The sequence below is a fragment of the Henckelia pumila genome, chromosome 3, assembly GCF_033568475.1.
Source record: "Henckelia pumila isolate YLH828 chromosome 3, ASM3356847v2, whole genome shotgun sequence".
Classification (NCBI taxonomy): domain Eukaryota; kingdom Viridiplantae; phylum Streptophyta; class Magnoliopsida; order Lamiales; family Gesneriaceae; genus Henckelia; species Henckelia pumila.
The window spans coordinates 31,679,149-31,703,638 of NC_133122.1; the positions used below are offsets into that span (position 1 = coordinate 31,679,149).

The 24,490-nt window shown below is 35.6% G+C and overlaps 3 protein-coding genes across 5 annotated transcripts; 2 read left to right on the forward strand and 1 right to left on the reverse strand.

Annotated features, from left to right (window-relative positions):
- Positions 1–2,903: 2,903 nt before the first annotated feature.
- Positions 2,904–5,797, forward strand: LOC140891247 (adenine nucleotide transporter BT1, chloroplastic/mitochondrial-like). 2 transcript variants are annotated; one of them, XM_073299638.1, is made up of 4 exons: positions 2,904–3,095; positions 3,237–3,875; positions 4,796–4,957; positions 5,041–5,797. In XM_073299638.1, exons 2-4 carry the CDS (start codon positions 3,294–3,296, stop codon positions 5,506–5,508), a joined length of 1,212 nt encoding a protein of 403 aa, XP_073155739.1. In that variant the 5' UTR covers positions 2,904–3,095; positions 3,237–3,293; the 3' UTR covers positions 5,509–5,797. The 2 variants fall into 2 exon arrangements, with proteins under 2 accessions (XP_073155739.1, XP_073155738.1); XM_073299637.1 differs by having other exon boundaries at positions 2,905–3,095; positions 3,233–3,875.
- A 4,562-nt stretch (positions 5,798–10,359) lies between these two features.
- On the forward strand, positions 10,360–10,677 carry LOC140888393 (uncharacterized protein At1g15400-like). The gene has a single exon (XM_073296070.1). It carries the CDS (start codon positions 10,360–10,362, stop codon positions 10,675–10,677), a length of 318 nt encoding a protein of 105 aa, XP_073152171.1.
- Positions 10,678–12,319: 1,642 nt separating this feature from the next.
- LOC140887066 (NADH-cytochrome b5 reductase-like protein) lies at positions 12,320–21,337 on the reverse strand. Of its 2 annotated transcripts, none has more exons than XM_073294088.1 (13): positions 21,063–21,337; positions 20,768–20,810; positions 19,211–19,286; positions 16,900–16,959; positions 16,710–16,760; positions 16,156–16,210; positions 15,969–16,039; positions 15,839–15,890; positions 14,031–14,108; positions 13,824–13,913; positions 13,598–13,711; positions 12,638–12,706; positions 12,320–12,541 (listed from the first exon to the last, which is right to left on the reverse strand). In XM_073294088.1, the coding sequence occupies exons 1-13, from the start codon at positions 21,204–21,206 to the stop codon at positions 12,485–12,487; spliced, it is 960 nt and encodes a 319-aa protein (XP_073150189.1). In that variant the 5' UTR covers positions 21,207–21,337; the 3' UTR covers positions 12,320–12,484. The 2 variants fall into 2 exon arrangements, with proteins under 2 accessions (XP_073150189.1, XP_073150188.1); XM_073294087.1 differs by having other exon boundaries at positions 19,211–19,292; positions 21,063–21,336.
- Positions 21,338–24,490: the final 3,153 nt, after the last annotated feature.

Here is a 24,490-nt window from a genome sequence, read left to right on the forward strand (position 1 = left end):
ATTTCCTTTTCTAGAACCAGAAGTGTGTTCTAGATTTTTTATTTTAGTTTGAAGATCCTTTAGAGTTTCAAGAATTTTTTTTTATTTCTTAAGGATTTCTTCAATCTGCCGAGGTATTTCATATAGCTGATTATTGTAATATTGTACCGTCTTTTGAATTTCTCTAAGATCTCCGGAGAGTTTAGTGGAATCTGGGGTAATCTTTAAAAATTGAGAGTTAGAAATCATATCTTTCTTTTTTTCTTCAAAATTGAGAGCATTAATCACAACCCGTTGTAAGTAATCTATTGTAAATAGATTAACTTGTTTATAGGATTTCATATGAATAAAATCCTCTTGATTCAAACCTTCGTTTGAAGTCATCTTTTGTAAAAATCTTCTTCTCAACAAAGAAAAGTATGAATTAACGAATAATATTATGTCTGAATAATTAACCTAAAGCTCTGATACCATTTTGCGGATAATTCTTTATACTGAAAATTGACACAATATCTCCAGATTCAAGCATAAAACCTTTAAATTTTAAGCATAAAACCTATATATTTCAAGCATAGATTAGCATAAATCCAGTACAAGAATTAAACATTAAAATATTCAAGTTTGGTGGTCCTAGGGAGTTATAGTAAAGAATCTTTTGGCTAGGGAGTTATAATAAAGTTAGGAAGAGTATTAGATATTTTAGGATAATTTACTCAAAAAATAATATTATTTGGAAATTTCATTTTTAATAAATATTTAATATTAATAAGTGGAAGACATGGGGGAGATTTATGAAAATATAAAAGACTATTTTGGAAAAGTTAAATTTTAAAAGAATATATTTTTAAAAAAATTAAGATCACCTCAAATTTTTAAAAACACTTATTTTGACCGTTTATAAGCTGTTTGACCAAATTATTGTCAAACAAATTGACTGAGCTTATAAGCTCAATCAAATACCCTTTTAATAACAAGTATATCGAGTTACATATAATACCATTATTGAAATTACTTTCTTGAGTTTACTTGCTCTATTTTTTAATAAGATGGAATCGAAAAATTAATAAAAAAGAAGATAAATATGAAAATATAATACCTAGATTGTTTAAATATGTTTGTCTAGGTGTTATAAAGATCGATAACATTTCAAAAATGTATGCACGATCCGTTAAATTTTAGGAAAAAATTGTTTGCTGTGGAGAGAGAAACAATATTGGCGTTGTGCATTGAAATATATATAATTATTGACAATATTTCACGTGTGTAATCAATTAAATAAACTATTATTTAAACATGCGATATGAATTAGAAAATGTTATTTCAATGCACAACATCCTATGTTGTTTATCTCTCTATAACACGGGATCCAGATCTCAAATTTTATCACAAGCTAAGTCAAATAAAGGAGATAAATTAAAATTGGATTCGCGTGTGAAATATAATTGAATTGACCCGGTTTGCAATTTTCTCGAACACACTCGATAAATACTTGATCCATGTTTTAATAATCAAACTTGAACTTTGATTCAAGCAAAAATATTTGAGTTATTAAAATTTCAAATCCTACTCAAACTCAAAATATATTTGACTCACAAAATTTATTCATATTTGATTCAGTTAGATTGGTTTATCATGACGATAAAGACAAGTTAACAAATAGAAAATGCCAAGTGTCTTTGAGTTAATTGGAAAATGAGTAAACTATTTGAATTGAAAAGATATCAAATCCATAAATATTCATAAACCAAATGGAAGAGAAGAACACCAAATAATAAAAAAGGAAACATTTGAGTCAACTTTGGGCGTTTGTGAGAGTAGAAATCAGAAGTACGAGTCAAATTCGGCAAACATATCATATAGGAGGAGCCACTAGCCAGGAGGATTTGCATTAGACCGGCAACAAATTTTTGAACTTGTTTTAACTTATTTGTAAAATGAGATGACAAATATTAGAGGTGTAACTTTTATCATGTGTAAAACTTTCAAACGTAGGATAAACAGATCATAATAGGGGATATAAATGAATCGAGCTAGTTCGCGAGCTTTTTGAGATGACTCGATAAATATTTGATTTGTATTCGAACTGATCGAACTCGAGTCGAATTCAAACATGTTCGAACTTTTTTCGAGCCGAGCTCGAACCAAAATAATTTTGTTCCATAGTTCGCGAATAGTTCGCAAGCCTTAATATTTTATTAATATAATATAATTATACAATAAATATATATAAATTTCGATCTTTTTTTGGACATTTCGAGCTTTTCGAACCATAATATACGAGTAATAGTTCGAATAGTTCACGAATAGGTTCGAATATTTCTAACCGAACTCGAACTTTATTTCGAGCCGAGCTCGAGCCAAAATATTTGAAAATTTCGAGTTTCGATTCGAGCTCGAGCTCGAATATACTTAATTCGATCCTTAAATTTTTAGCATTATTCGGTCCGATTCGGTTCGTTTGTACCTCTAAACTTCATAATATCTATCTTTCATATTAAGAATAATATATAACTATTTTGGAAGACCTCTTTTGGAAGACCTCGCTAGTTTTTTTTTCTTTTTTTAATGATAATATAATTCGTAATGCTATTTTTTGATCTGCATTTGGTTAAGTTTCAAACTAAAGTAATAACATGTAAATCATGCTAACTAAATAAATTATATTTAGCAAACTATGTGCGACATGCTCATCCAAAAAAACGTTGATAAAAAAATTGAGCTTCTGATCAATAAATGTCTATCTACTTTACCAACTCCGACTACCTCTTCAATCTTCATGTACTCCTTGCTTTATTTTGATATACACACTTGTGTATTTTATAATTTATAAAATTATAATATAATTTATATATCAAATATATATAAAAAAAAAACCCTTAATTTTTTAGATTCTGCATTAACTTCTCCGACACCCAAAGGTCAGCGAGCCCACAAGCAACGCATTGGGCATAGAAAAAGCAACAAATTTAGAGCATAAACATAAGGGAAAAGCTGCTGGTGACTTCCCCTCTCTGCTTAGCTCTCAGAGGGGAGGAAGGATAGAGCAGCCAAACAAGGGAAAAACGAAAACCTTTTTCTGAAAAAAGATAGTTTTTTTTTGGGCAAAGGCAATCCGGGTAATTTCTTCTCTTGCTTCTTGTTTTCGATGCGACGGAATATTCCTACCCGCATGTTCTTGTTGTGCATTTATTTATTTACTGTTGCCAACTATTACAATATTTAATTTACCATTTTTATGCTCAACTGTGATTAGGTAGGTGGTGGTGTTGCGTACTTTCTAAGCGCAAGATTTGTGACCTTTTGATCTGGGTAATATGGATGGAAGAAGATTAATGGGTGCTGAAAGAATTGGAGATGAGGGGTTGCCGGCAAATTCCGGAATAGGGTTCTTGTGGTGTCCTCAAGATGAAAAATATAATCTTGGAGGACTATTTGCAAGTGTGGGGCAGATGGGAATTGGCTTTGGCTTGTCACCTAACTCTCCTAATTCCACCGATCGTTTTAAGGTTCTACCCTCGAGCTTTTTCTGTAAAAACGTGCCACCCGAACCCGGCCTACTTGTGGGCAGCATGCCGGAGTTGGAGGTTGGAGAAGCATTGGAAGTGGAGGAGGAAGGTGTGTTGCTGAAGAAAAAGAATAGGAAACAGGGTCTTAGGTTGAAATTAACGATAAGAAATCCGTCTCTGAGGAGGTTGATCAGCGGGGCGATTGCTGGTGCTGTGTCCCGGACAACGGTTGCGCCTTTGGAGACGATTAGGACTCATTTGATGGTCGGGACTTGTGGCCATTCAATGGCTGAAGTGTTTCGGGATATCATGAAGCATGAAGGATGGCAGGGGTTGTTTAGAGGCAATCTGGTTAATGTGATTCGGGTTGCACCAAGCAAAGCGATAGAGGTAGTTTAGTCTGTTCTGTGTTTCTGTCTTAGTTTGGACTTCGCATTTAGTGTGGCATTGTCTTTTATTTGGGCAAGTTCGCATTAGAGAACTAGTGGATTCAAAATGTTATGTTGCTTGTGGTTACTATTGTTAATGATGATATTCTATGGAAGTTAATTATATCAGAATCTTCATCTGGATTGGCTTGCTGATAGAAATCTGAACTCGTTGAGTGTCAAGATTTGCTGAGCTTTATTTGTTCGTTCATATGCTAAAATTAGTGAAGGAAAGCGTCCTTTCATTCTTCTGTTTTTAAATGTGTTGTGAAACACACAGATTTGCTGAATATTAATGGTTGAGAGATGACACTGGGGTGCCAAATTTTCAATTAACTTCGAAATCTTCAGAATCTTTGGAACCAGGTTATTCTTTGTTCTTTTATGAGCAGAGTAGGATAGCCTAAATCCAAGAAACTAGCCCATTAGGTGTGGGAGCCCTCGTGTTTATATGCTAATCTCCTTTATTTAGCGTGGAGTTGATGTGGAACCTATGATAGTTTTCCAATTATCGCGTAGCGGGCACCCATAATAATTTACTTTAGACAACTCACTGATGCATCAATGTTAATTTGGTGCTTTCACTTTCGTCCGGTTGAAAATGTGGATACAAGCTACAGTATCAAAACAGTCCTAATGGTAGCTTTTTTATGTTGCATTTCGTTTTGTCCGTTCTCAATAAGAGTAGTAGTATTAATTGGCTATACATCAACAGAGCCAAGAGGAGAGAGCACAAACCTAGTAGATTTGTCTGTTCTATTAGGGGAGGGCATACCAAATATTTTTTCACTCTACCGATTATTATGGAGCTGATGTGGGAGTTGGGACATGCAAGCGTTATCTTGGCTTCTTTCCTTGACATATTCTCTTTGATAACTGCAGTTATTCGCGTATGATACGGTAAAGAACCATTTGACTCCTAAACCTGGAGAACAACCCAAAATACACGTACCCATTTCTCTAATTGCCGGTGCTATGGCTGGAATCAGCTCTACCATATGTACCTATCCACTTGAGCTGCTCAAAACTCGATTAACCATTCAGGTACGAGAACTCCATTTCCTTGTCATTTATTTATCTATTTTCTTATCACCATGTTTCATATGCGTTACTTTTATCATCCTCAGAGAGGTGCATACAAAAATCTCATGGATGCTTTCGTGAAAATAGTGCGGGAGGAGGGACCTGCTGAGCTTTATAGAGGTCTTACACCGAGTATAATAGGAGTAATTCCATATGCTGCCACGAATTATTTTGCTTATGACGCATTAAGAAAAGCTTACAAGAAGGTTTTTGACAAGGATGAAATCGAAAATATTGCCACGCTCTTGATAGGATCAGCTGCTGGTGCAATTTCGAGCACTGCAACTTTTCCTCTTGAAGTAGCTCGGAAACATATGCAAGCTGGCGCGCTCAATGGTAGACAGTACAGAAATATGCTTCATGCCCTGATAAGTATACTCAAACACGAAGGAGTAGAGGGCCTTTATCGAGGGTTGGGTCCGAGCTGCATGAAATTAGTCCCTGCCGCAGGAATTTCTTTCATGTGCTACGAGGCGTGCAAGAAAATTTTAGTTGAAGATGAAGATCGGTAGAGGTTTAATAAAACTCCATTTCCGGGGTACGATTCCAGGAATTCTCATCGCCCTTCAGCTATCGCGTACCCTTTGTGTTGAAGATCTAGAAGAGATGAAAAGAAAAGTAGAACACTCCTATCCGCCTATTTTAGTGTGTTTTTTTGGCATTTGATTCCCATTGATGAGATGGGATTAGTCTCTCCTTCTGAAGCCAAAGAAAGATTGTTTATGATGGAATATTTGATCATAATTAAACGTTTCAAATTTTCAAAATTTTTTTTACAAAAGGTATGATGCAATAAATTTTGCCAAAATTTACACGAGTTTGAGTATGAATGATTGAATAATTACTTCTAATCAGTGTTCTAAAAGGTGGCGCTTAGACGGTAGGCGATTGCCCACCGCCTCGCTTTCTTGCTAGGCCATGCATTTAGACTTTGCTCGCTTAATCTCCCGGAAGCCGCCTAGGCTGGTCGAAATCCGCCTAGGCGGTTACTATTTTTTATAAAAAAAATTTAAAAATCAAAAACTAAAAGAGAGAAACTTGACGCTAGAAACAAAAACAGAAGAAAAGAAGAAGCACAAAAAAGAAAGTCAAGCAAAAAATTAAATCTGATATTACATATGAAGACTTGATATTTATTAATATCTATGTTGTTGTTATTATTATTATTATTCTTAAAATTTTACAAGAGTTTCGTACAAAAACTGAAAAACATAAGACATAAAAATTATATTTTATAGTAAAACTCATGAATATCCTAAGTTATTTATTATTTAGGTTTAAAAAAAACGGCTTAGGCGGCTAAACGTTTAGCGGTGGGTCGCCGCCCTCCTAGCACTTTAGAACATTGCTTCTAATTGTCTGAATTTGGTGTTTGACTGTTTAGTTGTGTTGGTTAAAATTTTTATTTTTGTCTTTTTTATTTTGAGTTAAAGAGACGAGATTGTTATAATTGAATGTCGATTCAGATATCGTGTCTTAAATTTGGGTCTTCAATGTCAAACGATTTATATGTCGATTCAGATACCGTGTCTCAAATTTGGTTCTTCAATGAATCACATTTCTGCTTCCCTGAATATATGTATGTTTGAAATATTATAAAATATACAAGGATAATTTGATTCAAATGATCATCATTGATCTAAATACGTGGGATCCATGATTAACCTCACGTAAAAATATTTTTAATCTTGTGTTGACTATTGAATTTAGCATGTTGGTAACATCTTCAACACTATGTTGAACTAAACTCGAAATCAGAATAAATATAGATGTCGAGAGATAATAAAGAACCTTCAATTGGATCTAGTAACAATTTACGGCTAGAGTATCCTTCAATTGGGTACACCATTATTTGTCTAGGATGACAAAAAATTTCGAAGCTTACAAAAGATGCGTGATAAATAATTAAGTTTGGTAAATGTCACTTGAGCTATATATATCACAAATATGATATTTATTCGGTAAACGTCACTAAACCTAAGAAAGTGAGAAAATTGTATTTGTTACTAATGAATTCTATATTTGTTACTAAGTTATCTTTACGTACTAATGATGATATATTAGTTGATTATATATTTACTCTATCTAACATAGGTGCATTTGTTGTAGATATTTACTAATATTTTTCAAATTACATACTTTTGTGGAGTTAATTAATAGATTTATACTTATTTGCGAATATCACGGAATAAAAAAAAATTCATAATAATTTTTTTAAAAAATTACAAACACTATTTAAGATTTCACGGAATCTTATAACTTTGTTTTTCAGACTTTTATAGATATTTGTAAACTTTTTGATGAAATCTCATGGATTTTGTAATTTATGATGATGACTTTTTAAATATTTTTTTTTTGAAACTATCTATTGAACGGGAATAACATATAACTAGTTTTTAATTATATATTAATTTACAATGGACGATAAATAAGTAAAGTAATTAATTAAACGAATTAACTAGGGTTTATATAGAGATTATAATTGAAATGGACATTTTTCAATCAAACGTTGATCTCAATCTTTAGGTTGAATTAAATACAGTTTTTGACATTTTATAGTTGTATCTTAGGCTTTAATTTTTGTACTTAATATTAGGGATGTCATACCTTACCAAAATACCGGAATTTTGGCATACCGTACCGAAATTTTTTCGATATACAGACATTTTTTCGGTATATCGAATTTTTTTTCGGTATCTATACGGTATCAATATGAATTTTTTTTTCTACCAAAGTTTCGGAATTTTACTATCGGTATCGGTATTAATTTTTTCATACCAATATTTGTAATAAGGTATACCGAAAAACCACCCCTACTTAATAAAATTAGATGAAATTATTATAAATCTGTCGACATTTTAAATACCTTTAATTTTTTGTAAAGTTTTTAAAAATCAAGTAATTTGAGGATAAATCATCATCTAATAATGGCCACAATTCCTCTGCTCCACTAATATACTACACTCCATGCTCCACCAATCAATTGAGTGACACGTGTATTTTATTTTTAATTTTTTGGTCATTGACTTGTTAATTACTATAAACAAAACGTCTTAGATATCTTTCCTAAACAGCCTTTTGTATATGAACAAAATCATTCCAAAAACAGAATGATTTTTAATTCCAACGAACATAAAAATATTTTTTAAAAAATTAATGTTTCAAAAAAAAATTTAATGATTAGCACAAAGAGACTAAACAAAATTAATTTATCCGAATGATTTTATTTTCTTTCTATTATTATATATATCATCATAACAATAAAAATATTTAAACACAAAATGAAAAAAATAGAACAAAACCTCATCGAGTGGTGATCCAATGTCCAGTAGGTAAGATATATAAATGATAAAAATATCAACAGAGTGAGGTTAACACAGAGATACCAAAAAAATTTAAATTTATCCAAAAATTCCACTTTTCATTAACAAAAATATCACATAATAAAAAGTGGTTAACTGCATTAAAAAAACAATAACTATAATAGAAAAAGTATAAAAAAATACCTAATAAATATTCAATCCCAAAATTTTTTTATTTATTTTTATTATGATATATAAATATATATATATATATTACATAAATAAAATAAATTTTCGGATTAATTAATTTTTTTAGTATCTTTGTGTCAATCCTTATTTTTTATTTTTTAAAAATATTTTTTTGTTCGTGAGGCATTATTATATAAAGATAATTTTGTTTTTGGAATGATTCTGTTGATATATGAGAGGTTATTTAATTAGGAAATATATCTAATAGATTTTGTTTGATAAAAATTAGCAAGTAAAAAATACACATGTCATTCCACTCATTGGTGGAGCATGAAATGTAGCATATTAGTGGAGCAGAGGAATTGTGGCCAGCGTGTCGCATGACAGTATTCCGACTAATCTGAATTTGGCTCGACATCATGTACCGGTTCATACAGCTTGTGATCTATGCGGATTTTATGCAGATACCACTTGCCATGCACTATTCTTCTTCCCTGCGATAAAACATTGGTGGAGTAAGACTGGTTTTGTTTGCACGATAAAAGTAGCTAAGGGAGCCAGTACCATGGATCTTTGTCTGTGGATGCAAACACAACTGTCAAAGAAAGAGTTTGAGGAATTTGCGATTCAAGCTTGGCCAGTTTGGAAGGAAAAGCAGAATTTCATTCATGGCGACAGAACAAAACCTTTAACAGAGCAGATTACTTGGAGCTCGGCTTTCCTTACTAATTTTCGGGAGGCCAGTACAATGGAACTAGTTTCTCCTGGGCACGTTGAAAGGAGATTAGAGACAGTGTGGAAGCAGCCAGATGCCAACTGCTTGAAGCTAAATGTGGATGCATCCGTTAATACAAATCTTAACCAGTTTAGTGTGGGTGGAGTGGTTCGAGATAATTAAGGCAGATTATTATTGGCTTTTGGAAAACAGATTAATCAATCGATATCAGTGGTTCACAAAGAGTTACTGGCTATTCGAGAAGGGGCGAACCTACTATATGAAAAGAATTTCAGAGATGTGCAGGTAGTGACCGATTTCCTTTTGACAGTGCAAGCAGTCATGGCTGATCAGGAGAATCTTGAATATGAAAGATTATGCGCAAAGGATATCAGACGAAGATTGCAGAAACCGGTGGTTTTCGAATTCTTCCATGTGTCTAGATCGGCTAATAGAGTAGCTCATAACATTGCTAGTTTTGTTTTTTCTTCCCCCTCACCGTTTGTTTGGTTGAATGAGGAATTTCCTTCCTGGTTGGTTCGATTTGTAATGGACGATAATCATCAATAAATTTACAGGTTTTTCAGTCAAAAAAATAATATGTAGAGTTCAACCTACCTTAAGAGTTTTACCCTAACCATAAATCCAATGCTCCATGATTTGCCAAATCAGCAATATCTCATTAATTATGCTCATATATAGAGATATTGACCATCGGATATATGATTTGAGTAATACTCATAGTGTTCTTTCTCATCAACATAATAATATATCTATTTCATTATTTTCGTTTTGTTTTTTTTAAAAGAACCATAATAGTTTTCTCAAGTCATCTGTAGTAGTAGTCAATTGACCAATTCCCCTTTTGGCCTCAACCGAACATAGAGATGCTTCATTGCGACCTCACTTGTCATACGACTCTATATTTGTTATTTTCTCTAGTCCATTTGAAATATTACATCCCATGGGCCATGAACACACGCACACATATATATATCACAAGCTTGGAAACAAAAATGAAGTTAAACATTACCAAATCAATCAATTTGCAGTAGCCAACACCAAAGAAATCATCAAGATATCTTGGCTTTGATTAAGAGAAAGAGAGATCCAATATAATTGGCAAAAAAAAAAAAAAAAAAAAGTAAACAGAAGATATGACAGGTTTGCAAAGATCAGGAACATCATTTAGAAGGCAAGGGTCTTCTGGGTTAGTTTGGGATGACCAAAAGTACTTCTCCGGCGAGCTCCAAAAAATAGCGAAAATCCAAAACTCGCAACATGACCAAGACGTAAAATCCGTTGTTGTGATATGCGTAAACACACACAACACATATCGCGTGACAACTACAATCAAGGAGGTCCCAGCCATAAGCGAACCACCTTCTCCTAGGCTCTCGGGTTGCGGCTTGTGCCCGATTTTCGAGCGGGCCAAGTTACACTCCAATAAACAGCGTAAATCGAACAAGTTTTAATTTTTAGTCATATAAAGATGACTAGATAGTTAATAATTTTATGATATTTATTTTGTCCCTAAATTTTAGTATTAGAAATCATGTACTATTTCCATGTTTACCTCTCTTTTACTTCGATTTGATGTAATTATTAATGTATGTTCTCTCAAGGGACATGTTTCTTATAGTACTCAAAATGTAGAGTAAAATAATTGTAATTAATATTATTAATTATATGTATATGTAGGCAACTTTTGAATTTGTCTTGCATTTGCAATTAATTTATATCAATTGTTCTATCGAATACATCAGTTTACTACCAACACGGATTTAGTTTTTTTTAGTGATATTTGATTATATATTTTTGCATGATATAATCTATCTTTTTATTAACTAATTTCCAATAAATTAGATAAAAAAATTACTTAATTTTACAGAAATACTCTCAAATCTTCATTTTTTTAACCTCCCCTCAAACTTATCACCAACAATATCTCATTAGTTATCTATTATTATTATTTATCATATTTTATCATTTTTAATATTTTAAAATTACCTAATAATTTTTTTTAATCTTAATCTAAAATTCTTAATATTTAGTTCATCATTTCAGGCCTAAAAATAATATAAAAATATGCATTCAAATTTTTTTTACATTATGTATTCAATTTCCCCACCTCCCCTCCCCCCCCAACCACTACGTATATACCCATATCGTGTGGAAGAAAGAAAGACCGACATAAAACATGTTTGATACCCAGATGGACAATACATATTAAATTGATGACACTTTGGTATTCAAAGTTCAAAGTTCAAACAGTTATATAAATGAATGATCAAAGGCGTGCCCACAACCCAACAACACCATAGGAACCCAAAATTTTTTATTTTTATTTTTAAAAATAAACTAACATTATAAATTTATAATAAATAATATAAATGATTTTTTATTCATTAAACACTCAATCAAATCTCAAATGTTAAGCGCTGATAACTTGTAATCTATTTGAAACAAATCTAAAATTCGAAACGATATCTCGAATTCAATAATTAATTGTAACAAAACCTTAGACATTTGATTATCTAACCTTGGTTTCAGTGGTGTATATCAATAACAATATACCGGAAGGGTTTTTTTTTTTTTAAAAAAAGAAAGTTTGACCCGATCTAAATAACAAAATATCCCGACAAAAAGCGGAAAATTTCAACCTACCCATGAATATTATCCTATGGAACAGGTGTATGTATTTTATTTGTTCAAATCATGTGGGCCGCCATATAATTTAGTGGGATCCACATGATTTGAACCAACCAGTGATTGCCATCTATCCTATGAGATAATACCCATGTGGTAGGATATAACCTAACACAAAACGCTCTCTTTCAAAAATTTTTTTCTAAAGCTCAAACATTAAACAGAAACAGCAAAATGAATCAACAATGTCAAATCAGAAACTCAACAAAGGACAAAAACAATAAAATCTACTCCCAGAATGTGAATTTCAGAATGTTTCACTTTTCATCCTTTTATTTTTTTTGTGTGTTTATTTTGTTGGGGAGTGCGACACTTCTGAGGATATATTCAACACTTGCTCATTTTCCACATTCATCATATCATATAGAAACAAATATCAAAGAAGATGGAACGAACGAACCCCTATTGTTTAAAAATATATTCATCGTCCATAGATATATATTCCAGACACTAAACATCCATGACGGTTAGGGAGGAAACTGCGTTCTTGCGAAATCGTATTTTTGCGTAATTTGTAAGCCCTTTACAAGTACATTTATTTAGCACCTCATTCGTGATCATCAAAATTGGAAGTCAGAATTTGAAAACCATGTTTTCTGTGAAGCCAATTTCCTTGAGTATGCCAGTCAGCTGCGAAGAGAAAATAATCAGGCGATGGAAATTATTAAAGAGAAAAAGGTGGCAAAAGAGGGGAGTTTTTTTGGTTCATTGGAAAAATATGTGTACCTCGCCTTGTGACCGATCCTTTGCCTTGTCTCCGGATATATGTTTCATCAGTCCAGGAGGGCCACAAACCTGGAAAAGATACAGCAACGAGCGAAACAAATTCACGCGTAAAAATAATGCAATCAGTTCTGTCGAAGAGGCAAATATTGCTTTCGAACCATAACATCAGTTTTGCTTTTGCTCCTTCAATTATTAAAATATTTGGATACATGAACCACCAATATACACATAGTCACTGGCATTCGATGCACTTTAATTAACTATGGATATGAGTTCACACAACTGATACCACCAAACAGACATCTACTGATCACTCGTTTGTCTACTAAATTCTACCATCTATTGCAGCTGTCACCTTTCCCATCATTCACTGTGCTAATAACTCTCCATTCGCGGAGTATCCAGTGGAGACCCCCTAGTCCCAGAAAACAACACCAGACTTATCTCTCAAAAACATAAGAAACCACATTGAAGCAGATAGAAACACTAGTAATTCCATTGCGGGGTTGGAGACTGAGATGTGGTATTGACAGTAATGCAGGTGATACTACTGTTTGTAAAGTTAAGGTAATAAAATGCGTGTAACAGCAGAAAATTTGAGTGGCTCCAATTACAAACTAGCTCTCCAGGTCTAACAAGAAAAAGAAACAACTAAAGCGTAAATGCACTGATTTTTATCTCCTTTATTATCAAAACTGCATGTGTCTAGACACAGACAGTGGTTACTACACGTTGTACTGTTACTAAGTACTTTACCCTTTCCAAACATAACCCTCGCAGTAATTCTCACGCTGCCTTATCAGATTATATTGATGGGGTTAGGTCACCATCCTTGTCCATCACTTATTCTATAACAAATTTAGACCGTTGAAAGCCACCTTTTACATTCATTTACTTGAGGCGGATAAATTAGTCATAGGTGATTGAAATGGCACTGATATTCAAAGCAAAGAAGCTTACAAGAACAAGTGTATCATCACTGGGACTGGGCAAGCCTTTTACAACCATGTCCTTTGATATGTAACCAGTGCCTCCATGCCAATCCTTGGTTGGCTTGTCGACGGTGTAGAATACCTGAATCAGAGATGTAAGCAGATCTGGCTCACAAAACAAATTAAGGGAGAAAAAAAAAGGAAGCAGCAAATTTCTGCACAAATAACAAAGGTTAAGTTGATGGTTGTAGCACCTTCAAGTTTGGGTGGCTCGCAGCAAGTAGGTCAAGTTTCTTTTTGAGAAGTATGTCATCAGGAGATACGTTAGCATAGAGCAGGGAGACCTAAAAGAGTAAAAGCTCATCATTTATTTCCAAAAATCACATTGATTAGTTTCTTAAAGCAGAAAAAGTGATTTAAAAAAACCCAAAAAGGGAAAAAAAAAAACGGTCGAGGCCTACTTGGGTATTATCATCTGGGTTCTTAACGATAGCATCTATCAACTGAAGCATTGGAGTAATTCCAGATCCTCCGGCAATCTGAATAAAAATGTGAGAAGTGAATATGCCACAATGGTTCGACGAACCTAACTAGATGCATGATTATCACATTCTTCAGCAAATTAAATAGAGTATTTAAGTTCACAGTCCACATATATCGAAATTACACCAACTCTCTGGTGATTAGCTAGCCGCTCACTGTCACAAGTAATATGGCCAACAAGACACAATCATAGAAAAAATTCAAAAATTTTGGCACACTTGAGAAATTCTGATATGGGAAATAGCTTTAGCCAAACCACTAGAAATCGACGGCACACAATGTATCAAGGGGTGTAACATTTGGGTTGAGGCAATTGATGGAGTACTAATTATCAAGAGAGTACGATGGTAAAGGCTCTCTAGGCCTAGTCATGATTAAAGGGTAGTCCCATTGCACAACAGTTCACCAACATACAGTAAGGTACTCAAGATTCAGTTAACCAGATACATATTTCAGTCCCAACCACGTCCAATTCACCACATACATGCCATTGGTAGTCAGAGTGTAAAATGGTCCCCATAGGCACCTCTTAAATCTCACAATCCATGGATTATAGTGTTGACTTCACTTGCAGCATGAAACTAGTGCTCTTCCGATTCAGGGTATTAAACGATACATTATTGCTATATCTAGTATTAAAACCATATTTATCGAAAGCCCACAAGGCAGGTGATAGGCTCGACAAAGCTCACCTTGAACCTTGACACAAGTCAAGGCACTATCTTTCGTTGAAGCACTCGCCTCAGCCCTCAACCATAAAGTCTCGGTCTTGGTTCACTTTATAGGCTCAAGGCCCTGTTTGAGCACACCCCTCAAGTGTAGAGATAATAAATTCAAAATTAAATGCGACGTATAGTTACTTACTTTTGCTTCTAGCTTTTCTATTGTTGTTTTTAACATCTTGTAAATTAAATATTGCATTATATATCGTATTTTTTTGGGCGTGTTGCAGCATAACAGCAAAGCACACACCTAGAATGTGCCTCAGCTCTACAATACGCATCTGTTGAAGTTCGCCTAGTGCTTCAAAAAACATAACTATCATCAAAACTACATTTGAGAGGCCATGTTGGTGATTCGGGTCACAACAATCACACTTTCATATAGAAAGTCATGTTGAGTTCAAATGATCCACAACTTTGAAAATACAATTCAGTACCAATCTAAAATATATCACACTTTGGATCTCATGACAACCTTAGACATATGTACCACTCAATCAAAAGTAGGAAGAATATATTGGCCTTCATTTTGTGGTGGTTAAAGGGTAAATATGCAATTTTTGCCACCCACTGACTTCCCACAGTCCCCACCCACGTTGCATAACTATTGTGTACAAAAGTATGCAAATAATTCTAACTTCTTTGGCATCATTGACATCCTTTTGAAGAAGAGTGATATTAGTTGATGGCTAACTAATAATATCCTGTGGATTTATTAATTTGTAAATCTGTTTCGCTAGTTTCCCATACTTTCACTTTTTCACCTCTATCCATTCCTACGTCAAGCCAGAGTGTAATTCAAAGTGATATAAAATATCCTCGTCTTGGACTTATTTTTGTGAACCAAGACATGCCACAGGCAGTCAACACACTAGAATTGCACATTCTGAGGATAAATTTAAATTATAGCTATCCAAGCCCATTCTTATTTTGAACTGTGAGTCACTTTAATCTACTTTACTTGCACAATACACACTAAAGTGAAATTCTAATGATGATCCTACCATGCCGATATGTTTCTTCATGTTTGGACTGTATCTCAGTTTTTCGATGGGCCTGGATAAAACAAGCATATTAGCTGATTAATACAAAGATAACATTTTATTTAGACATAATGATCCCTGAACTACTTACCCTTTCATTTCCACCACATCTCCTGATTTTAAGCTAGCAAAATGCTGACTCATATTACCTTCAGGATACACCTGTGACATGATTGAATAAATAGGAAAACGTTTTCATAAAAAAGAAAGCCCCGAGACTGATGAAAAAAGGCATACACGATTATTGTAAAGGATGGAAATCAATTTTAAAAGAATACCTTTATCAATAAATCAAAGTATCCCTTAGCATCTGGATCTGATATAGGAGTGTATCTGCAGATACAGGAAGCTTGAGAAAAAAAATTCTTATTGCATATTGATCTCATTGCTTCGTATTACTAGCCCTCGTACAAAATCTCAGCAAGGATCAGGCAGTTGAGAATGAGGGTTAGCCGACCGGAGTTTCATCAGTATAAACAGGTTGTTTAAAAAATGAATAGGCCACTTGAAACATGATGAGCATCTAATAAAACATAGGCAAATTTGAATTCGACGATCGCTGCTTCTCCTAAGAATTTTGTTGGTTATTCAACTTATGCTTCTACAATAATAGCAGCTACAGCAGAATCAGATCTGACACCCAGAGGCCAGAACAATAGTTATGAAAGAAACTGAATTTATATGTTTTTTTAATTGATACCAACACATTAGATAAAAGGAGTCAGGAGTAATCATCAAGGTAGGGAAGTGTGGGACTTTTATGTGACCACTAGCACCTTTGAACTCATCAAAGATAAGGTAAACTACTGCTGTACAATTTTTAATAACTTACGGGCGAATCACGTATTTGGTTTTTCCATCAGCATCGGTTTGTTTTGGAGCCCTACATAAAATCAACAGTGAGACATGTCAAAGACGACAGATAGGACAAATTGCACATTATTGTAGCAAAGAACTTTAAAAACTTAACTGACAAAAAAAAAAAGAATTATGCGGAAATTAACAAGTTTCTCTGAACTTACCTTGTAATAAGGCAAGAAGCAACATCAAGACCTAACTTCAGATTGGGATCAAATGAAAATCTACCATTAAATAAAAATACAAAAAAAAAATAAAAATAAAACAGGTGTCAACATCATTAATCAGAGGACAAAGAGCATATATAAGTCACTGATTTTGCATCAACAATTTTGCACCATCACAACTCGTGGAGTCAAATACCAGTGTTAGAAGATCTGAAAAACATGTTAACAGTGAACAACAAATTTGAAATGTTTATGGCCTAGAAGACTTAATTTTGGAGGCTTGGTCACTAAATATTGGTGCAACAGAAAAGACAAATAACAACAATTGATAATTACCAAATGGAAGAGTTCATCTCTAAGCTCAAGAGTTTCTTATAAACTTAGAAAAGTTCAGGTATTAAAAGAATCTTGTTGGTATCAAGTAAAAGGACTATAAGTGAGGTTTTAGATAAGTTAAGCAAATGAAAAGGAACTTCTGTAGGGATTTAAGCAGGGCAAAATCCACCTGAACTCAACCAGTTCCATGAATAATTAATTTAATATAAGAATTTATGGCTAAGGTTTATGAAAGTGATCTGCATCATCTTCACTTACATACACATGACACTTTAGCATGGAACCTACAAGCATTGTAGCTAATGAGGAATTGCGTTATACTGAGAAACCGAGCCGATCGGAATCCGATCATAGAGAGTAATGGAGTCAGGGTCTACAGCTCCAGTAGTATTTGAAATTATCGAACTCGACTTGAGCTAGAACAATTTCAAATATTTTTTAACAAAATTTAAATCTGAATTATTTGTTTAATAGCTCATGATACGCTAACAAGCTTTAAAATTGTATTAATAATAATTTATAACTGTATTAAAAATTAAATGAGATCGAACCCGGATTTGAGTATTTGCTTTATGGAGCTTGATAATTAGTTTCAAACAAAATGAACCAAGTTCGATCAAACTTATCGAGCTTGGGGGTCGGCTAAAATATTTGATTCCTATCTCAAACATGAAAAAGTGGCTAGAATTAGTTCGATATGGTTCTCACACACCTACATATAATTTTAGACGAAGAACTCCACAAGTCGCAACAAGCGACCACTTCCAGTGAAAGAGTTTGAAATACAATTGCTTTAATTTTTGACAGAATAGTGTGCCTAACATACGTCAAGCCAATAAGATAGTGGCACGACCTTCCCATAGTATGCATATTACAATTTACATACTAGGAAGATTTTTTAGATATAACAAAGATAGTTCGAGTACACTGCACAAGTACAGGTTACTTTCCGCCCAGAAAATAGGAAAAACATAATCTGAATTCATGAGAATGACAAATAGATACATGTAATTCCAAAGGTAACTTCACTTAAAGACTAGGGTGCTACGAAAAAAGGAAGGAGAGCTACTGTGAGCACAAACTTAAAAGCTAGGGAACTTGTAAATTACACCAAAAGATGAGCATGACTATTCTAGGAGCCCACTCGAGAGAATTTCTACCCGCCCTCTTCTCTGCGATTAAATTTCCTTCATTTGTAACCTCACCTAGCAACAATTACTCCTAGCTAGAATGGGAACAGTTGCAGCCGTGACAAAATTCCAGGCTGAAACAGTTGTGCTATTTACAAAGCTGTTTTTTTTATGAATATCGCGGAACGGAACGACTGATTTCTTGACTGTTGCGGCCGTTCTATTTACAAAGCTGTTTTTTATGAAATATCGCGGAACGGAACGGCTGATTTCTTGACAAATAAAACACAATTCAAATTATTTATCCTAAAATAACAAATAACAATAGTCTTTCAGCTCAATGCCGCTGTTGCCTGTAAGTATTAGTTAATAAAGATTCTTTAGTCATCAAATCAATCATCCAGAAAACATAGGGCTTCGTATAAGAATAGAATTGAGATATTTGGTAATTTCAAAAAATTTGAGAAAATCCGAAATCGTTCCCACAAAAACCCTCTCCTGAAAATTATGAGAGCCATTCTTTCTTCTGCAAATAGCTAACCCCGAAAATTCACTATATAATTCTTACCAGTTATATAACTACACATTCCTCTTGCTTACTCATAATCTCATCAAGAGCTCCTCTGCGAACCCCCCCAACTAACTCCAGAAACAATCATATCCAACTCAAACTCACCACCCACATCCAGCCACTCTAATTAACTATGATGAGAGCAGCCCATGCAAAAGGCTTCAGTTGATGGAGCAATCGAAGAATCGTGGGAGACATGATAATACTTCAAGATCATAAACTTCTCGAAGGGACAAAACATAAGAGGTAAAAAAACCGATAAAAGACTAACCTAAATAGCTGAGTATTGTGGCTTGCCTCCACCTTGTCTTGAAGCTTAAATTCAATCCATTTATCTGGATTCAGGGCTGGGGCTGAGAGCAAATAATAGAATCAAAAAATTGCACGTTGAGCAATCACAGGTTCATAACATATGATATTAGTTATAGGAAGAATTTTTACATGCATGAACATAGATGTGACACATTAAATTATTTATGGTGAGAAATGAAGAGACATATACCCAATAAAATAATTCAAAGCCAGAAGAATGTAGAAATTGCTTAAATTCTAACAATTATAAAATACAGTTCTAACACTTTTTTTCCGTGTGCATCTGAACATCATCATCTTCCTAACTCAAGTTATAATAGTGTTTATATGATTAAAACCAAACACACTTTCATGTGAATGCAACATTGGATTTGGGATACATTATACAGAAAGGTACATCCTGTTTCATGATAGTTAAGATTCAGTTACTATGCTAGATGCTTTTTAAATATAGAATTGTGTCCATTCTCAAGACAAGGTATCGAAAAATATCACAAAATTCAAGGGCTCCTCCCCGAGGTAATAACCACAAAACATGTCAGTCAGTGGAGGGACAATTACTTAAAACTTCTCATAGGTTTTAGATGTGGGTTTTCTATAATAGCTGGTCTTTAAGCATCAGAGTTATTCATTCTTTCATTTGGGAATAAATCAGAAATTTTTAAGAGTTGCATGAGGGTATTATAATTGATGCACAAAAGCATTCCGTTTTGATTATCGAAAAAGAATGGATCCAATACAATTGTACACTCTCGATATAACAGGAATTATTCTTCTTACAAGTTAGTGGTTACAAGTTTTGGAAGTTGTTTAACTATTTAACTAAACTATCAGTTAAACTTTTCTCAACTAACTAACTGTAAAACAGTGTACTACCAACTGAGTCATGTACTTTGCATGTTAAGAACCAAATCAATTGCTTTCAGTAGGTCTAAAATACACAAAGTTGAAAGAAAAATATCCTTCATTTAACATATACATCAGTAAATTTGGAGAAATTGAAAAAAGCTGAACATTTTCAACCAGTTAAATCTTTTCAAAACAAGAAAAAATTTCTGGAGAGATTGATGCTTCTTTTATGGTTGCAGGAAACTGCTTCCTGCTGGGAACTCACCGTTCAACCATGCTTCATCTATCATGGGTACTTTCACGTCCCCTTATGTTGTTTTACTCTACCAGGTAGTTTAATAAAACCGGGACTATTATTTCTTTCTAAATTCAAATATGCAGTGGAGGAGCTTAGGTCTCATCATAATTCAACTCCAATGAGACATGTTTTATCAAGACAAATAAACAATCCCCCATGGCTAATTTTATCGCCACACTGGTAAAACAACTAGCCAGAGTTGTCAGAGAAGTTACTAGTCACTCGCGCAGACACTATCATGAATAAAAAACTAAAATTCTGTTTCCGAAGGAACTCTCATCCAACCAGCCCCAGTTCAATCACCAATAAAAAGAAATCAATGAGACGTGAATCACGAGCTTCTTAGCATGAGGAGGAAATAATACATACCAACTTTTGGTGTAGCATCCTCATTGAGTTGATCTAAGTAAACCTGAGTTACAAATAAAATAAGGCCGTTGTTAAAGAAACACCGCTCCTTCATACCCAACAAACACAACAACAATAAATTCAGATAAATCATAAAAACAGCAGCAGAACACCAAAGCTGAAAGCGCGTGAATCCAACAGAATCGTAGCTTTCATTATTCTGATCTAAAAATTAAACATGTATGATGTATTCCAGCAGAAAACAAGGGAAAAATGCATGATTCAGCCGTAAATCATCAAAGGAGTGATATATTACCAAATTTGGCGAGGAAAAGTAGTAATAAGAGGAGATTCCGGCGGATGCAGCTGCGAGAGTTCCGAAGCGAATGCCAGCATTGGACTTCGCCTGGCTTCCGAAAGCGACTGCAGACTTTGCCAGTCTTCTGAAAAACACTGCCATTTCTGGTCGCAGCTCGATCGATCTGAACGGTCACCAGGGCTGTGAAATTTCGAGTGAAGTCTTATAATTATTTATTAAATTAAATAATATAAAAAAAAACAAAAACAAAAAATTTGAAAATTTGTTACGTAGACCCAGCCACCCAGCACCCAGGCCCCTTGAAAAGTTGACATATGGACGAGGGTGAGTGTCATCAAATTTTTTTTATTAACAGCCGAAACGCTTGAACTGAATTGCATGTGTAGTAATCCGTAACCAAAATCAGTGATTAAGAAATTAATCATAATTACTTGGGAAGGGTTCGGAAGCTCCGAAAGAGCGATCGAAAGCTCCGAACGAATTACGTCAGGCATGACGTGTGGCAGGATCGAAAGCTCCGATCAGGATCGGAAGTTCCGATTTCCTCTATCCGAAGTCGACCAGTGAGATTTTGACACGTGGCAGATAAGCTAGATCGAAAGCTCCGATGTCGGGATCGGACGTTCCGATCGAGGAACGGAGGTTCCGATCGTCGTCTATAAATAGGGGGTTCCGAGCTCACATTTGAGTGCACCAATTCCTCTCTTCTCTCTCAATTTCTTAGCCTTCTAACTCAGATGTAGGGAATTCTAGGCGTCCCGTGGGAAACCCGGAAGTGGCATAGCGATCCAGGCGTCGTAGCGGAGCTGTGGCCTAGTTTTGAGGCACTCGACATCAAAGGGCTAACGACGGACGAAGGTATAGCTTTTGCTTCCTATAAATATTTAGGAGTATGCAATATCTTAGTTAAGGCTTTTAGAGCACTATAATGATAGTAGTATCATTTGGCAGTGTAGAGCAGACTATAGGCGTGGACCTAGAGTTGGTAGAGCTTGCACTGATTTGAGGTACGAAAGTACTGTTCGAGATATCCTGACTGAGTATGCATGTATTATGTGACTGCATGGTTTATATGTCATTGATTTATGATGCATTCATTTGCATACTGAGCTATCTCCTTCGAGATGTCTGTTAGTAGGGTTTTTCCCTATCCTGTTAGTGGTTGGACTTTCATCGATTTGGGTCCGGCATATCCACTGGTATTATGGTATGGGAGCCACCTCCTGAAGCGACGACACAACGTGCTACATACTAGGGCCCGGTCTGTCTCTGTTATCTGATCCTTGACCTCGAGTTATAGGGAGTTCACTTTGCATGCATGTATACTCATACTCTCGTACTGAGCGTTTTATGTTCACGTCTCGTACTCTGTGTTTCTGGACAACCTATTCCATGGGGCAGGTTTGCGATTGGATGAGGCGGGTGGATCCAAGAGGGGCTAGACAGTTGTTGGCCAGCTGGAGCTTCGCCTAGGTTTTATTCTGTTGTTATTAGATTGATTCAGCTGTTCGATCTGGTTGTATAATATTTGGATATTTACAGATTCCTTGCCTTGGGATTGTATATTGTTTATGGTTTCCGCAGTTTTATTCTGATATCCGTTTAATTAAGTTAATTGCATGTCTAAGTTTTGTTTAGTAGGTGATCCAGGTAAGGGTCACTACATTTATGGTATCAGAGCATGCAAAGTATTCTTGGGATTTTGATTCTACATAAGATAACCGTTAGGTTAATTTTGTAGATGGCAGATCGTGACGACCAGAGTTCTCATGGCAACATTGGTGGGCGTTGGGGTGATGCCGACCGGGAGCCTCGTCGGGAACGCCGCCATCGTCATCGAGATGAGGAATGTTTCAGTGTACGTCGATTCTTGCAGACGGGGCCTAAGCCCTTGGTTGGGGGTGAGTCTCCGGAGGATGCGGAGAACTGGTTAGACCGCATGAAGATGACTTTTCATACTTTCCACTGCACCGAGGAGCAGAAGATGGAGACCCTGGGTTATCTTTTGGATAGACGTGCGCCCAGGTGGTGGAGGTTTACTTCTGCACCTTTTGTTGCGGCGAGAGGAGTGGCCACCTGGGCCGAGTTCCGCACAGCTTTTCAGAAGCTGTATTTTCCTCCTGCACTCCGTCAGTCGAAGGCGGGCGAGCTACTGAGTCTGCAACAGGGAGTCATGTCTATTGATGAGTATCAGCAGAAGTTCTTTGGCTTCTATCCTATTGCCGCGAGATTGCTGACAGCTCTGGGATAAAGTATAATCTGTTCCTTCAGGGCCTTAACCCTGAGATCCATGACCGTGTGGCGGTTGGTGACGACATGTCCTACGAGGGTTTGGTAAGCCGTTGTCACCAGGCGAAAGACAGCATTCGGCGGAACAGGTCTTTCTCTCAGTCGAGACCTGCTAGTTCTTTGGGTCCTCGTGCCCAATCTTTCAAGAAGTCTGGATCTACTTCTTCTTCCTCTGGCTCTGCTGGTGTTGTCCGTTTCGGTAAGAAGGACAAGTGTGATCACTGTGGGAAGAACCATCCATCCGACAAATGCCATAGAGCTTCTGGAGCTTGTTTCCGTTGTGGAGAGACTAGTCATATCCGGAGGGATTGTCCACTATCTGGGGGAGGCGGTTCTGGTTCAGGTTCAGGATCTGGTTCTCAGGCCACCGTTCAGCAGAGGTCGCAGGGACAGCCTACTGGGAGTTCTCATTTGAGGCCACGAGCTTCTGGCCAGGTGTTTTCCCTGAGAAATGATCAGGCAGTGGAGGAGAATGAGAAAGTCATCGCAGGTACATTTTTGCTTTATGGTATACCTGCTCTTGTACTTATTGACACTGGTGCATCTCATTCCTTCATTTCTGCATGTTTTGTTAAGAGGCATAAGTTACCATGCATTGCACTAGACGTAGTGATGTCTGTTTCTACTCCGATGGGCCAATCTGCTTTGGCTAAGCGTCTAGTGATGGGTTGCCCTTTAGAGTTCGAGGGGAACATTCTGTTAGCGAATCTCATGATTCTTGCGATGGACGACTTTGATTGCATTCTGAGAATAGATATGTTGACTACCTATCGAGCTTCAGTGGACTGCTACCAGATATTAGTATGCTTTAATCCAGAGGGGAGTGATAGCTGGTTTTTCTATGGTGAGGGAGCGCGACCCTCGATGCCCTTGGTATCAGCTTTGAGAGCCTGTTGAGCTCTAGAGTCTGGCGGGGAAGGTTACCTTATCTATGCAGTTGATTTGTCTGTTGAGAGTGTTGGGATAGAGAGTATTTCGGTCGTGGATGAATTTCCAAATGTATTTCCTGATGAGATTCCGGGTTTTCCTCCTGTTAGGGAAGTCGAGTTTGGCATAGAGTTGATGCCGGGTACTTCGCCTATTTCTCGAGCACCGTATCGTCTGGCTCCGTCAGAGATGCGTGAGTTGAAGAATCA